At 41.9% G+C, this 15,878-nt stretch overlaps 1 protein-coding gene across 2 annotated transcripts in view; it reads left to right on the forward strand.

Moving 5' to 3' along the window:
• Positions 1–2,766: 2,766 nt before the first annotated feature.
• The window catches only part of SLC22A23 (solute carrier family 22 member 23), a 279,990-nt gene continuing 266,878 nt past the window's right edge, over positions 2,767–15,878 (forward strand). The window contains exon 1 of one of the 2 annotated variants that reach the window (XM_069103570.1): positions 2,767–3,596. In XM_069103570.1, coding sequence (XP_068959671.1) covers positions 2,916–3,596 — 681 coding nt within the window. In that variant the 5' untranslated portion in view covers positions 2,767–2,915. The remainder of the gene's footprint in view (positions 3,597–15,878) is intronic. The other variant, XM_069103569.1, reaches the window with a different exon arrangement.

Here is a 15,878-nt window from a genome sequence, read left to right on the forward strand (position 1 = left end):
CACCATAAAGAAATGATATGTTTCAGTAGGGAATCTTCAGTACAAATGTGATGTAAATTTATAAATAAAAAAATAAATTTACAATTTTAAAATGTGCATAGCTTTTAAAAAGGTCCTTTTGACAACTGATACAGGGGTGAGAGTGCTAGATTAGGAGTCAATAAAACCTGGTTTCAGATTCTAATTCTGCTGTTTACTTCTTTGCTTGATCTTAGGCAAGTCAAGATCTAGCCTTGCTCCGAAAGGGAGAAGAGGAATGGGTTAGATGGGGTGATGGTGAAGGGATGGAATAGAACTCAGTTTCTTCAACTGTAAAATGAAGGGACTAACCTTGCTGGAACTCGTTTCTACCCATATTATTTTGTATTTTCTTTAAGGGTAGTTGTTATATTTCTTTCAATAACATAAGCTCCTTGAGGGCAGGGACAGTTTGACTTTTTTTTTCTTTGTATCCCTCTCCTAGAACAGGGTTTTGCATATAGTGGGTGCTTAATAAATGCTTGATGAGTTAAATTAATTCTCTAAGGTCCCTATGATACTCTAAACCTTATTCAGAATTGCTTGTGGAAAATATATTTATTTCACAATTCTGATCCCAAACTGAAATACAGCCAGATTATTCCACCTAAGACTTCCATTAAAAAACTTAAAATGTAAAAATTGAACAGCACGTAGGGAATCTTGGGTGAAAGGTGCTACGTAATTACCATTTGTGCTGTGCTCTGTAGACAGTACGAAAAATGCTAATGGAACTTCTAGCCATAAGAATTGATATCTACGCAGTATATTGTTCAAGGTTGGAGATTGTGAGGGAGAAAGGAAAAAAAGGTGTTGGGTAGCTTGTGCATGCATACATAAATAAATACATAACAAGTCTGAAAAGTGACATTAAGCCATTTGGTGGGCAATCATAAAAAAATTACAAAATTAACATTTTATGAAAATGAGTCTTTAAACATTAACCTAAAAATATCATTGTTTGCGGTGTGAGATGGAAGAGTATTGGTAATTTGGTAGTGTATAGGGGTGTTTGGCATGGCTGGAGGTTTGAAGAATTATATTCAGCCTTTCCTTGCTTGTTTGTAGCCACTGATCAGTGACAGCGCTGAACTTGGTAAATGCACCTCTGTCCCTTTTTGGTACATATGGACTGGCTTTAGGCTTGCACAAAACAAACCCCATCAGTGGAAAACCGAAGAACTGGCCAGCTGGAGGCAGACAACATCCTCTCTGAGCTCAGAAGTACGCTTCTGTAGCTCCTGGAGAGGAACTCAGGCAAGCCTATACACACCTTTGGACTGTGCAGAGGTCAACGGTAGAGCTGCAAGGTTTAGGACCCAGACATATCTTGGGGTGAACGGGAAAACCAAGACAAAAGCTACGTACAGAAATCAGCCACAAAATTGCTCAGCCTGACTCCTACAGAACCCTGCAAGGCAGACCTTGAGTCAGGAGCGGGTCTCCTCCTCCCTCCCCTAATTCCCTCTTCGCTCCTTTCTCATCTGGCCTCCGTCTCCTTTCCAAACGCACCTTCTGTGGAGTGGAAAAGGAGGGAGGTATCAGCACTGGGGGGCACACTGTTCAGTTCCTTGGATTTGGCAGAATTGAAGTGTTCTATTCCCCATCCTTCCGTCCCCTCTCTCCGCTTGCCCCCCAATCCCGCAGAAGGCGCACGGTGAACTGGAGGTGGCGCTGGCGCTCAGGAACCGGGAGCAGCAGGTGCGGCCGCGGCCGCCGTCGCCGCTGTTGTACCTACACCTCGGGAAGGGAGGGGGAGAGGAGGAGGAGGCGCGAGTCCCGGGCCCGGGGCGGGAGCTTAGGGGGTGGGGGGTAGGAGGGAAGGAGACTGGCCGGCTGTGCAGGTTGGGATCCGAGCTCCTCGCTTCCGGGAGGCGTCCAGAGTGCAATCAAGAAAGACGGGAGGGGAGTAGGAGAAGGAAGGAGTGGAGCTAGCTCGCTGGCTCCCTCCTCCCTTGTCCGTTGTCCCTCCCCCGCCCCGCGCCGCCCCCTCCCCCGTCACCACCCCTCCCCCCTCCGGGGCTGCACTCAGGAGCCGGCTCCTTCAGGGCGCAGCGCCGCCGGCTTGCGGAGCAGAGCGGAGCTCGGCTCCTCCTTTACTGGCTGCCGCAGCCTAGCTCGGCTCCTCTGGATCGCGGTCCCCGCTCCTCGAGGAGGAGGACAAGGAGGAGGAGGGGGGGGGAGAGTCTTCTCGCCGCCCGTCCGCACCCCCTGGCCAGGAAAAGCCGATGTGCCGGGGCCGCAGAGACTGCGACTGCAGCGGCGGCGGCAGCGCCGGTGGCGGCGGCGGCTAAGAAGCCGGGGGAGCCAGGCTGTGGTCCCGTTTCCCGGGAGCCGGCCTCTCCCGCCCCCTGGAGCCCCTGCCCGCCGCCGGAGCGAGCGGCACGTCCGTCCTCCGCGGGTGGCAGAGCTGCTGCATCCCGGGCCGAAGAACGGGCAGGAGCAGCAGCGGCAGCGGCGGCAGCAGCAGCAGCTCCGGCGGCGGCTTCGCTCCGAGCCCTCTCGGCTCCTGGGGAGGGAGGGGAAGCTAGCGGGCAGCGGGTGCACGGCCCAGGGCGACATGGGCACGGCTTGACGCATAGACTGACCTGGGGCTAGGAGCGCCACCGGCGGGACGCAGTGGCCGCCTGGCAGTGCGCTTCGCGATCTTGCACTCATTCCCGCGGAGGAGAAGGAGGAGGAGGGGGGAAGAGAGAAAGAGGGGACAGGGGAGAGGTGGGGGTAATTTTTTTTTAAACCGCAGATTTTATTTATTTTTTTTTTAAGCCCAAATTGACATTGCCCTCTGGCCCAGGCAGGCAGGGCGCTGGAGGAGGCGCCGCAGTAGTGGCACCGGCGGTGGCTCCCTCGCCTCCCCCTCTCTCTATGTGCATCTCTCCGTGTGGCGGGTCGAGAGGATGGCGATAGACCGGAGACGTGAAGCGGGAGGCGGCGGCGGGCCCAGACGCCACCAGCCCCCTCCCGAGGAGAACGGCTCCCTGCCGGCCGGGGAGGCTGCGGCTGCAGCAGCCCCTCTGGGAGGTCCGGCTGTCGACGTAGGGGACATCCAGACCCTGCCACCTCTCCCGGCTCCCGGGGCCCCGGGAGGCGCCCCACAACCCAGCTGCTGCTCCTCGTCCTCCGCACCGAGTCTCCTGCTGCTGGACTACGATGGGTCGGTGCTGCCCTTCCTCGGGGGGCTGGGCGGAGGCTACCAGAAGACACTGGTGATCCTCACCTGGATCCCGGCGCTGTTTATTGGCTTCAGCCAGTTCTCGGACTCTTTTCTCTTGGACCAGCCGGAATTCTGGTGTCGGGGACCCCAGGAAGGAACTGGTTTCGTGGGGGCAACAGCCACTGGCAGAGTGGGCATAGGCGACTTTGGGAACTGGACTGGCACTCCAGCAACCTTTTCCACGACCACCTGGAGACCCGTGAGCAACCTGAGCAATAGTAGTAGCCTGGGAGGAACAGAGGTGGACTACACGCTGCCTCTGCAACCTCCTCCGGACAAAGAAGACCTCAACTCCAGCAACTGCCAGTGCCACCAATGGCACTACCGCATCCGAGCCGGTCTCGTCCAAAACGTAGTCAGCAAGGTAAGGTTGAACTGTCTTTCCTTCCCTTTATTCTCTGAAGTGCCCTATTTGGGCGCCTCCTCCCAAACCTCAGCCTCAGTAACTAATAACCTTTTCCTCTTCCTTGCAGCACCGCACCCCCCCTTCTCCTCACCTTCCTTCATGGCATTTCCACAATCCCCAAATATCTTCTGCGTCTACTCTCCCCACCCCCCTTTTCACCTCAACCTGTGAGTCCCAAGCACTCACAACCTGGGCAACCTGGAGAATGTAGAACTAAGGGCCCATAGGACAGAAAATGAGGCTGTACCTGCATGTGCACAAGTACCTCCCTGACACTCTTTTCTTCCTTCCTTAGTAAAATTTCCTTCTCTTTGAAATAAGGGTCATTAGGCAAATATACAGTCTTTTCCTCTTTCTCCTTTCTCTTCTCCTCTAACTCTCCACACCAGCCAGGGACAATGCACCTTAATTCCAGAGGTGCTCAGCCTTACACTCCCTAGCTTCTGATAGTGTTTGCTTTGGGAAGAGACCCCTGCCCCTTAAAGGGAAAAACTTTTGCTGTGTTATCAAGTTATCTTAGGTATTGTGTAACAAAAGTCACAAGGGACCATAGGTGGGTCAGTCCCTGAAAGCTCATCACCTACTCCTGATTTTGTTCTCTTCTGGAGACAGTCTATGTGTCTGCAACTGTTCCTCATATTTTCAATAAATACTATTTATGAAGTGTAGCATTCCTTTCAAAACCATATTTATATTCCAGAACTTGAATAATGTGTATGCATGTATATACACATGTAGACCTGCACATATATGTGTGTGTAAACATATGTGGCTGCTTATATACAGGTGCATATAGAATCCACATGTGTGTATGTGTGTATGCACACACAAAGACATAGCTGAGAAAGTGTCTAAGTTTCCTAGAGGAGCAAACCCAGAGAGTATTATTTAGCTGAAGCTGTCAAAAAATCTGTTCACACACCTTTCCCTCCTTACTGTTTCCTCTTCTAACTTTAAAATTGACAGTCTCTATTTGGTCTCAAGTGTTTATTTTTAAGTTTCCAAGGTTTTCGGTGTATAGGTGGAGAGTATACTTGTAACCTTCTAAAGCCTCAATTTTCCTTCCCACATTACTTACATAGTAAGTTATATAGCAGTAACTTGAATTTATGTACAGAACAGAGTTCTTATTTTTTTTTCTATGAACTTGAACCTTTTTACTTAATTGAGAAGCAACTTTACCTGATGAAATACTATATTCTTTGTTTAATGTTAACTCCAGTACTTGGTGGCAGATACCTCTACAGGCAATTAGGCCTGTACCTAGAAAAGCAGAGTATTAAGTCAACTATGATAACCGTTAACTAAAGATAACTATGCTTTAAAGACACAGCCATAGCTCTTTTTTACTTAAAATATGAAAACTCTCCTGCAATTAGTACATATTTACATTTAAAGGTAAATATTAACTTCCATACCCATATGTGCAATTTGAAGGGTTTAAAATAGTTAATCCAGATGCCAGGATAAAATCCAACCATTTATATTAGCCATTTTATGGATGTATCTGCTGTGTGTTAGTAAACATTTGTAACTCATGGAAGTGTAAGATGAAACTCTTACATCATCATCTTAATCATGCTCTTTCTTAATCTTGTGCTCACTGAGCTCAGTGAAAATGATTTATCCTATGGGAACTTTGAATCAGCTGTACCTACAGTACTCTTGCAATTCTGCTTAGCTTTGCAGAAGCTATTTACTAGAGTGGTGGGCCTTTTCCTTATCCTCTTTGTGCCTGCCAAACCTTGTTTAGTGTTTCTTGGTCTCAGCTTTTATCGATGGAGAAAGCTTTTTTGTTCAGCTGGAGACATAAGTGATTTGAGAAAAGTGTGTGTCTATAGTGCCTTTAAAAATAATAATCTGGGAACATTTGTGTTTTAAATTATATGTCTGCGTGTCTGTGTGCACATGTCTGTAGCGATAAGGCCAAGAAGAGAGTGGTAGGCATGCTGAGATACAAGGAGGTGAAACTTGAAAGTTACTAGTAAGGATAGCTTCTCATTATCATTACTAGAAGGATTCAAGGAGGGATTCAATATTCAGTAGTAAATGGTGGGAGGGCAGTCCTGAAATAGTTTATTGGGGATTTGAAAAATCTTTCTAAACTTACCCTAGGGTAGTTCCAAACAGAAAAACATACCATCTAACTACTTCTATAGGTCTTCACACTTTTAGAAACACTTTCATAGGCCTTGTGTACAAAAATACATGAATGGAGGGGTGGTTGAAGCTCCTGAAAGAATGCTTAAGAACACATTTCTTTTAAGACCTTTAGCAGTAAGAGCAGATTGATTTTTAATGGGCATATATGATCTAAATAAAGAACTGTGGTTCCCAATGTTTGGTTTCATAATATATTTTTAAGAGACTTAGATCTGAAGTACATTTTGGGGTCTGTTTTGGCAGGTCTTTTCCTCTGCAATGTGTTTAATTGGTAGCAATATTATATATACAAATATAGGATGCATTATAATTATAGTCATGAAACTGTGGGTCACAAAGCATTTCAGCTTCATTTATGAAATTAGAAACAGTGACATAGCCCATTCCCAAGGTGGGGGGGGGCAGGATTTTTTATGTAGGTTCCATGAATATTTAAAATTGTAGGGGAGTGTAAAAAAATTCCACCTTAGGAAAAAAATTCAGTTTAGCAATTTTTCATACCCTTTCCACCTTTCTCAATGAACCTAATAAAATCTTTATTATTAGGTTTTATTCATCAAATATTTGTTGAGTTTTTTTACATAATACTGTGTGCCAGTGTGATGCAGACAGTCCAAGATTCTGGAAGCTTATAATCCATTAAATTTGGGAGACATAAAGCCCTGCATAAAGTCTTAAAAGTAAAAAGGGACTTCTGAGTTCATTTTGAGAATTTGGTACCATGGGAAAAGCTCTAGACTTGGAATGAGACCTTTGTCCAAAGCCTGCCTCTGATTGATATTTTTCCCCCATGACCATGGGTCACTCAACCTCTGGAGGCCTCAGTTTCCTCATCTATAAAATGAAGCTAATAATACTTGTATTATTGACCTTTCAGTTCCTCCTGGTCATGAAGGCTCACAACTTTGTTGTCATCCCAAATCCTCCACTCTCTCTCCCTCTACATATCCAGTTTGTTGCCAAATCTTTGTGTTTCTATCTTTTTACTATCTCTTGCATCTGACCACTTCTCACTACTATCACTGCCACCAATTTAGTTCAAGCTCTCATTCCTTCTTGCCTGGACCACTGCAACAACCTGACATGGTTCCTGATGTGTATCCACTCCAGCTGCCCAACAATATTTTCCAACAGTGTACATCTGATCATGTCTCTCCTCAATTCCAATAAACTCCCAATAGTTTTCTATTACCTCCAGGCTCAAATATAAAGTCCTCTTTAAGCATTTAAAGCTCTTCAAAACCTAGCCCCTTCCTACTATTCCAAATCTTCTTATACTTTACTCCCATTTACTGCTCTCTCCCATTCAGCCACACTGGCCTGCTTTGCTGTTCTTCCATCCTTCCCCATCTTTGCACTCACTCATAGTCTCTGTTCTGACCTGTGCCTCTTAGTGTCCCTAGTTTCCTTCAAGACTCAGTTCAACTCTCACTTTCTGCGGGAGCCCTTTCTTTGTCCTCTTAGCTGCTGGTGCCTTCCCCTCTCAGATGACCTCCCCTCTACTGTCTATATTTCCTAGGTACCTAATTACTTCTATGTTGTCTTCTCTAACAGAGTGTATATCCTTAAATGTAAGGACTCTTTTTGCCTTTGTATCATTAGCACTTGTGCCTAGCCTATAGAAAGTGATTAATAAATGCTTGGTGACTGACTGACTGACAGACAGAGTTAGTGTGGGGAGAGCAGTTTAGAAAGAGTAGTATAAATGGAAACCTTTGTTATTATGTAGCTCTGATCTCTGACCCCATAAAGGCATCCCTTTTCCAACATGTGTAGCAGATGGTCAGCCAGCCTGTGGTGTCACATGGGGCCTTTCTGCTGTTCTTGGACTTCCTGAGACATTTTTAAAGTCTCTAATAGATCCCAGCTCCTCACTTCCTTCCCCTTATGAGCCTAGAGCTTGTTTTCCTGCTTCATACTATTATCCTCTGAATGTACCAGTAGACACATGTTCATTGACTATGTCCTTGCCTTTTTTTTCACCTGGACCCCTCTCACCTAGATTTTTCTGAAGCAAAGGGTACAGGTTTCCAACTAGACTCTGAAAGCATCACATAGATTTTTCTTAGGTTTAAAATACTTATTTTGCTTTGTTGGGTTTTTTTTTATTTCTAGCAACTACAGGGAAACAAAGGCTTAAAATAACAAGCAAAAAGTGAAAAGTTATAAAATTATGTCTTAGAAGCTAACTCTGATCTTAAAAGTAGCTTGGAAATAGTAAGAACACCAGAGTAGTAGTCAAAAGAGCTAGGTTCAGAGTCTGCTTACTAACTGGATGTGACTTAGGGGACATCACATAAGTCTCTGGAAGCCTCAGTTTCCTTCTCTGTAAAATGGTGATAGGACCTTCTCTGTATACCTTGTAGGGCCTTTGTGAAGATTAAATAAATTAATGGATAGGAAAGTACTTTAAAAAGTATAAAACACTATAGGCATGTCAGGAATTTGTAGTATTATTCTGTGAAAATATAAGTGGAGCTCTCTAGACATAGCTTGTATCTGCTTGGTAACATTCTTTTATTTCTTGTACATGAGTCAAGCCTGCTCTGTCTGGATTAGATATTAGACCAAGCTCTTTGACTCCTTATCCTGATATTGATATGGTTTAACAGGGCTGCTAAGATTCTCACACCTTTCCAGAAATTGCCTCCTAAGCTTATCTCCAGGTGTGGTACTCTTAAAAGAAGAAGGCATTTTACTGTTTGGCTCCCAAATGACTTTAAGCCATTATGCCATCTATGGCTTACCCTTTGGAAATCCCAACCTTGCTATTTGAATGAAAAAAGCACTCATTTCTGTATTCTACCCTAAAGATTCCTTCCATAGGTTCAAAGCTATCTTCATAATTCTCAGCTTTTCTGTGTCAGTGGCTTTAGACCTTGGAAATCTAAGTAGCTGGCTGGTGTCTCTCTCTGTCTTGGTCATTTTGCCCAAAAACTTCATTTGTTGGTTGGTTGCCAAGGTTGGTTCCACCTCTTGGTGAGGGTCAGCTTTACAATTTCTTTCTAGTTTAACATCTAAGATTGGTTATAGTAGGCCTACTATGCCACCTTCATTACCAGTCCCATCATTCCTGTCTCATCACATGCACTTCCTTTAAGACTCAGGAATAAGCTTTTTTCTCTTCTTGTTTCACAGTCCAACCTGCTGTGTTCCCACCTCTACTCATACCTCTTTTGGTCTCATTAAGTCCCTGTTTTGCAATTGAAAGATACCTCTAATTAGTTGATGACTGAAAGACTATAAGCCTGGTGATTGATTTTATCCCTCCTTACAGGCTACCAACTCTGTTCATTTCACCAACTCTCTGATTCCTCAGTTAGGTTCCCTTTTCTATCCTTCCTTCACCCCACTATTAATTTTGCAAAATCCTACCATGACAACTATCAAAAGTACTTTAAACATATAGTAATAATACTAGATGCTATTTCACCCAGAATTTAGCATTTTTTTTCTAGCAAATAGTCTCTGCCTATTTAGATACTTGCAGAGACAGTTTTGTAAAGTAGCCTGTTCTATTGTTAATACTGACTAATAGTGAATGAATATTTACAAAGCACTTTCCTTCACACCAACACTGGGAAACAGGTAATGCAGGTATTTTTACATCCATTTTATAGATGAAGAGACTGAGTCACAAAAGAGATGAGCTGACTTATTTGGAATTGCATAGCTACTGTCAGAAGTGAGATTCAAATTAGTCTCTAAGTTCGACACTCTTTCCAACAGTAGAAACTTTCCTCTTGTAGCTTCCACCCCAGTACATAGTTCTTTTCTTCTGGAGTAACACAGAATGAATCTGCTCTCTCTTCTGTGTGCCATACTTTAAATATTTGAAATCTGCTGATATGTCTCCCTTCTTTCCACACAAGTCTATCCAGTCTTACCATTTTCATTGTATGATATGATTTCCAGCCCAGTTGCCTTCTGATTTAGACCAATTTGTCAGTGTTCCTTTTCAAATGTAGCAACAAAGACTGGACTTGATACGGCAGATTCAGTCTGACCAACTAATTGTACAGTGGGACTCTTAATTGCCTTATTATCATGATATATTTTTGTTGATGAAAACCAAGATTTCATTCTATTTATTGAACTTGTAGTCAGCTATAAGTCTAGCAAGTCCTTTACTCAATAACAAGGCAATTACTAAGCACTTGGTATGGTCCAGATACCATTCTAAACACTGGGTTGAAAAAGAAAGGAAAGATAAATAATCCTTATCCCCATTAGACTATGAATGCTAATCTAGTTAGTTTTTTTTTAATGCTAAGTGCAGAGTTTTACATTTATCCCTATTTTATTTCATCTTGTTAAACTCAGTCCATCATCACAGCATATTGAAAGCTTTTGAAATCTTGCATCTCACAAATTAGCTATCCCTTCTAGATCACTGTTCTCTAATTTGATAAATATACCTTCTGTGTCTTATTTGGGGAGCATCTTATAGTTTTGGAAATACTTTTATCAAATGAGAGAATGTGAATCCTGTGACTTATCTAATAATAAGTTCCCATTAAGCTGACCACCATCAATCATTATTTAGAGAATGACATACAGTCAGCTTCTAGTATTAATATCCAGTCCATATTTCTCTGTTCTGTCTATAAGGATGTCACCAGAAGCTTTGGCACATAACTAAAATCAAGATACATTACATCTATGACATTTCCCTGATTTTACTAGTTTATACTTATCAAAAAGAAAGCAAGTATTTCCTTGTAGGACTTTTTTTTTTAATGAAACCCATGCCATACTGGCTCCTTATAATCACCATGCTTTCTCTCTTAATGTTCATAACCCATCTAGAATTTGACCACAGAGCAACATAAAATATAGTTTCTGAGCTCTACCCTTTCCCCCGTTTTGAAAATTAAGATAATATTTGTCCATCCCATGTCTTCCAGTACCCCTGTGGCTCATCATGATTTCACAGATATTTTCAGCAGTGGTTGAATTTCTGCATTTTACAATTACATAAGTTCACAGGATCATAGTTTTAGAACTTAAAGGGACTTTAGAAGCCATCTCATCCAATGTCCCTGCTTTATAGATTAATAAATTGTCAACTAGGGGAATTAAATATCTTGCCCAAGATCATATTAGATAGTGGCAGAATCTGGATGCAAGCCCTCTGACTTCACATTCTTTCAGTACCCTGTAGAGTGATTTGTCTAACATTGAATTCATTCTAAATAGCCAGAAGTTTGCCTAACATATTATCAATTCAAAACTTCAGTTCTGATCTTTGTTCTACTCTTATTTTGAAAATCATTCTTCTTGATAGAAAATCCAGAGCAAAATTGGAGTTGGAATTATTTTGTTCTCTCTGCTGTCCATATTCTACCATTTTTTCTCAAACAAAAGAACCTATCCCCTTCCTTGTTAATCTTGCTGTGAACATACTTTATTTTATTTTGCTTTTTGGAGGTGGAAGGCAGGGCAATTGGGGTTAAGTGACTTGCCCAAGGTCACACGGCTAGTAAGTGTTAATTGTCTGAGGCCAAATTTGAACTTAGGTCCTCCTGACTCCAGGGCTGGTGCTCTATTCACTGTGCCACCTAGCCGCTCCTGTGAACATACTTTAAAAAAAACAACCCTAAATACCTTTTTGTTGCCTTGCATCCTTTCACAAGCTTCAGCACATCCAAGACTGTGATTGTGTCGAGGTAAATGCCATAGGCAGTGAAAGATACAGGATCAAAGGCTTGGGGGAAATGGCATGTTCATGGGGCAGTTAAAAGACCAGACTGAATGGAGTTAGAAGGTTTGTTTGGAATAGTTGGAGGAAATATTGGAAAGGTGAGTTAGGGTCAACTTGTTAAGGCCCTTAAATAATAACTGAAGGAGTTATGTTTTGTTGTGTTGGTATTGGAAGGTAATTGGGGGAAAGGAGTTGATCAGCAGAGTGACATGTTGAAAGTGGTGTTTACAGAAAATTAACCAAATGTCAGAGTACAGGATGGATCATGCAGTGGGGCTGTCCATTACTAGGTCTTCTGTCACTTCTTTGGGACATTTGAGAGGAGAGACTTTTTCAGTGGGACTGAGTAACCATAGAAATTTTTTTTTTAAAGCAATCAGGGTTAAGTAACTTGCTCAAGGTTACACAGCCAGGTGTTTCTGGGTGGGTGCTAAGTGTCTGAGCCCGGGATTCGATCTCCAGGTCTTCTCAACACTGGAGCCGGTGCTCTTACTCACTGTGCTACCTGGCCGCCCCAACCATAGAAATTTTTAATGATGGTTGAGGAGCTCTTTACAGAATTTTTTTTTTTGGTGGGGAGAACTGAGGCCCCCAGATTTTTAACTTTAAACCACTTTAAGGTTAACATTTTTATGTTGTAGTTACTTATTAAACTAGATAACTCCCCAAGGACTCCGTAGATATGTCTTCATATATTGTCATATTCATATGTTGTCATTTGTCATATTTGGTTCTGGTGTATATTGGTAGGGAGAGTTCCCCAATCAGCTAACAATAACGAAATCACAATTATGTTATAGTCTTTCTGTTCTTCTCATTCCTATTTTTCCATAACATTTAAAAAGAGGATCTGGCTTCCTAAAGCTTAGGAGACCATCCTGGATAAGTTACTGAAGCAGCAGTTCTTTATCTATGTTAACCACTCAATTCCCTAGAGGACCATGCTTCTCAAACAACTTTAGATTAAAACTGATTGAGCTCTCTCACTATTTACACAGAAGTCAGTTGTCACAAACTATTTACCAAATTAAGTAAATGTTCACCTGTGATTTCCTCTTTCTTCTCATCTTTCTTTTTTTTTTGTCTTTATCTTCCCTATTATCTTTCTTCTTTTGTGCTCTTAATTCTTTCCTATCTTTTCCAAAGCCCATTCTTTCTTCTCTTTTCACCTTTATTTTATTTTAAAAGACAAAACTTTTGATGATTTACTCTGGCCCGGCCCAACCTTCCCCCCTCAAAAAATCAAATTTTAGGGATATCTAGCCCAGGTTTGTCATAGATAATATATATGCTTTAAGATAATATTACAGAATCAAAATGTTGGGAAACACTACTTTTGACAATTTACAAAAATAAGAGGAAATGAACATTTTCCTATGAGAGAGCTCTGGTAGTATAGATAACTTACTAGCATTCAAACAAACAGCTGTACCATTGAAATAGCTACTAGTTGTGTTTGTCACTCAGTAGAAGGGTAAAAAGCCCTTTATACTGGATCTTAAATTCACTTGCTTTATTCCTTAGTATTGTTTAAAAAAATAAATACAGAAGAGATGCTAGCTACATAATATAACCACAAGAATCCCCAGTGGTCATATTAAATTATGGATGGGTTATGCACTTAGCACCATGATTTGCCCACTATGAAGCTTTTCTTCTGGAACACATTTAAGAGCTATATTTCATGTTTAAAATTGCTTTGCAAATAGAATGTACTTAACTATTAGACTTGAGGAAGAACTTGACCATTATATAAACATATATATGTTTCTAAGTATAAATACATACACTATACCATATTTTTCTCTACATTTTAAGATGAGTTACATAGGATACCTGCCCTTTTTAGCCTATCTTAGACCTACAGTCATCTCTCAATTATTCTTGCTAATGGATGAGCATCCCAAACAGCATCTAATAAAAAGTTAATTCATATTGAGCTTTGGAGTACATTATATGTTTGTTTGTTCTAGGCTAATACCAAAATAGTTTGTATTCTCAGGGTGTAACTTTATAGGTTACAGGAGGAGAAAAGAAGGATGGAAGATTTATTGGTCATGAGTTACCCACAAAGCAGATCATCTAGATTTGGGTAACCAATGCAATTAAGCACCTACAGTGTACAAGTCACTGTGATAGGCCTTAGATATACAAAATGTGACAAAATAATTTCAAGAAACAAAGTTTTGGGGTAAATTATATTCAGTTTTATCAATAATAGCCAATAAGTGATTGACATATAAAGGGTTCCTTATCCTCTTGATGGTCAAAGAAGAAGCATGGCCACTTCTTGAGGTTTATATGCCCTTGTACTAGAGATGGCCATCAACTCTGGTTGGTTAACGATTAATGAGAGGAACTTTACAAAGAGAAATGAGCTCACTTCTGAGAGCCATATTATTTATCTCTTGGACTGAGAGACTAACCCAATACCCAGACTATCTTCAGCCTTAGACAATCTAGACAAAAGGATCTATCTCCACCCAACCTTGATTTGGTGGAATTCACTTTAGGTTAGAGATTGAGGTTGGATGGGGTCGAAAAGAAAGTTAGCTCAACCTTCAGAGACTGAGGTTTTGAAGAGGATAATAGAAAAAGGGAGAACTCTGGATCTCCTCAGATCATTGATTATTAATTATCATTTCTCTAAAAAATATTTTTTTTAAGGAAATAGGTCCTGCCTTCCAGAAGATTTCAACATTCTATTGGGTCAATACAACAGAGATAAGTAAACCAAAAGATGGTCTGCAGAGGGAGAGAGCACAAACTAGAAAGGAATCAGGAAAGGTGAACCTAAGCTGAGTCTTGAAAGAAGTTCAGAATTCTAGACAGGGGAGTAATGGTGGGTATACTCTCCAGGCATGGAGGATCACCCATGCAAAGGAATAGAGATGAGAGACTAAATAGTTAGTGGTGCACTTTGCCTGGAATGCAAAGTTATTGAATGGGGAAGAATATGAAATAAATCTGGAAAGGTAGGTGACAGCCAGATTTTGGAGATCTTTAAGCACCAGGGTTAAAGAGTTTGTCTTTTACTCTGGAGGTAATACAGAGGAATCAAAGATTTTTGAGCAGAGAAGTGACTCTGAGTTGAATTGTTGTGTATGTGAAGAGTTTTGGTTTTTTATTGGGGGTGGGGAGGCAGGAATGAGAATAACAAACCTCTGATTTTGTTAGTATAATGGTTGTATTGTATTTGTCCCTTGTTTTGGAAGAGGACCATAGCATCAGGAAAATGATGACATCACTTGAAGTTGACTTTGAGTGAGGGAGGGCTGTGCAAGATCACCAGCCTCACTTTCTCCTCCAGAGCCATCTAGATCCAGTGACAGATATTTGCTGATGAAGAATCTCCCTCTACCAAGCCACATCAGCCCTTGCTCTGCAACTTGGATTTATAGTTTCCTGGAAGCACTAAGAGGTTAAATGAATTGTGGCTCACATGGCCAGTAAGTGTCCAAAGCAGGAATCCTGGTCTTCCTGACTCCAAGGCTGGCTCTCTGTTTACTATGCCACACTATTTCTTGACCCAGAGTTACAAGGTAAAATCATTTTAATTTGAGGTCTACTTATTAGAAACGTAATAATACAACCAAGTTCTCCTCCATCTCTAGGAAGAAAGATTTTGGAGTATGTAAACATCTATATACAAATGAATACTGTTAATTGTTGTTTGTCATTCATTCTTGAAGAGGACCATGACATCAGGAAGGTGATGTCATGACTTTCATGTGACTTGGATTTAAGTGAGGCAGGGCTGTGCAGAGTCACAAGCCTCACTTTCACTGGGGACCTGAGCCTTCTGGGAGTAGTGGCAAGACATAAATCAGGATGACTGGAGATGGCCCCAGATGCAGTGGAGACTTTGGCCTTTTAAAGTTCAGGTCTTTCCCAGGTCTCAGTTTGTCTGAGGCAACTCCCATTCAGTGATTAAAGCTAGGTTAAAAATGAGGAAAGAATGTCCTCTTTTACCTAGTAAAAAAAATCAGTCTTGGAGGGAAAGACCCTCAAAAACCCTCAGGATTTCTGGCCAAAACAGAAAGAATAGATATTTATACTCACTCTGAGTCATCAGAACCCAAACAATGACCCAGTGAGGCTTGGGCTGGGACCTGTTGTTGGCCAGTCAATGAAAGCCTGAGTGGTTTGGGTTGAAGGCATGGTCCATAAAAAAAGAAATTTAGCATGTAAACCCCAAGATATTTTCCAAGGTTTCAGCGATCAAAATTTAGATTCCTTTGGGCAGAGCACCTGCAGGTAAGGGTATGATTCACTATGTGGACAGAGGGAGAGGAGGGAAAGGGATGGAAGGAAGGAAAGAGAGAAGGAAGGGAGGAAGGAAGGAAGGAAGGAAGGAAGGAAGGAAGGAAGGA

The sequence above is a fragment of the Petaurus breviceps genome, unplaced genomic scaffold (assembly GCF_028583685.1).
Source record: "Petaurus breviceps papuanus isolate PSGF00001 unplaced genomic scaffold, PetGlider_PUasm1.0 582, whole genome shotgun sequence".
In the NCBI taxonomy this organism is placed as follows: Eukaryota; Metazoa; Chordata; class Mammalia; order Diprotodontia; family Petauridae; genus Petaurus; species Petaurus breviceps.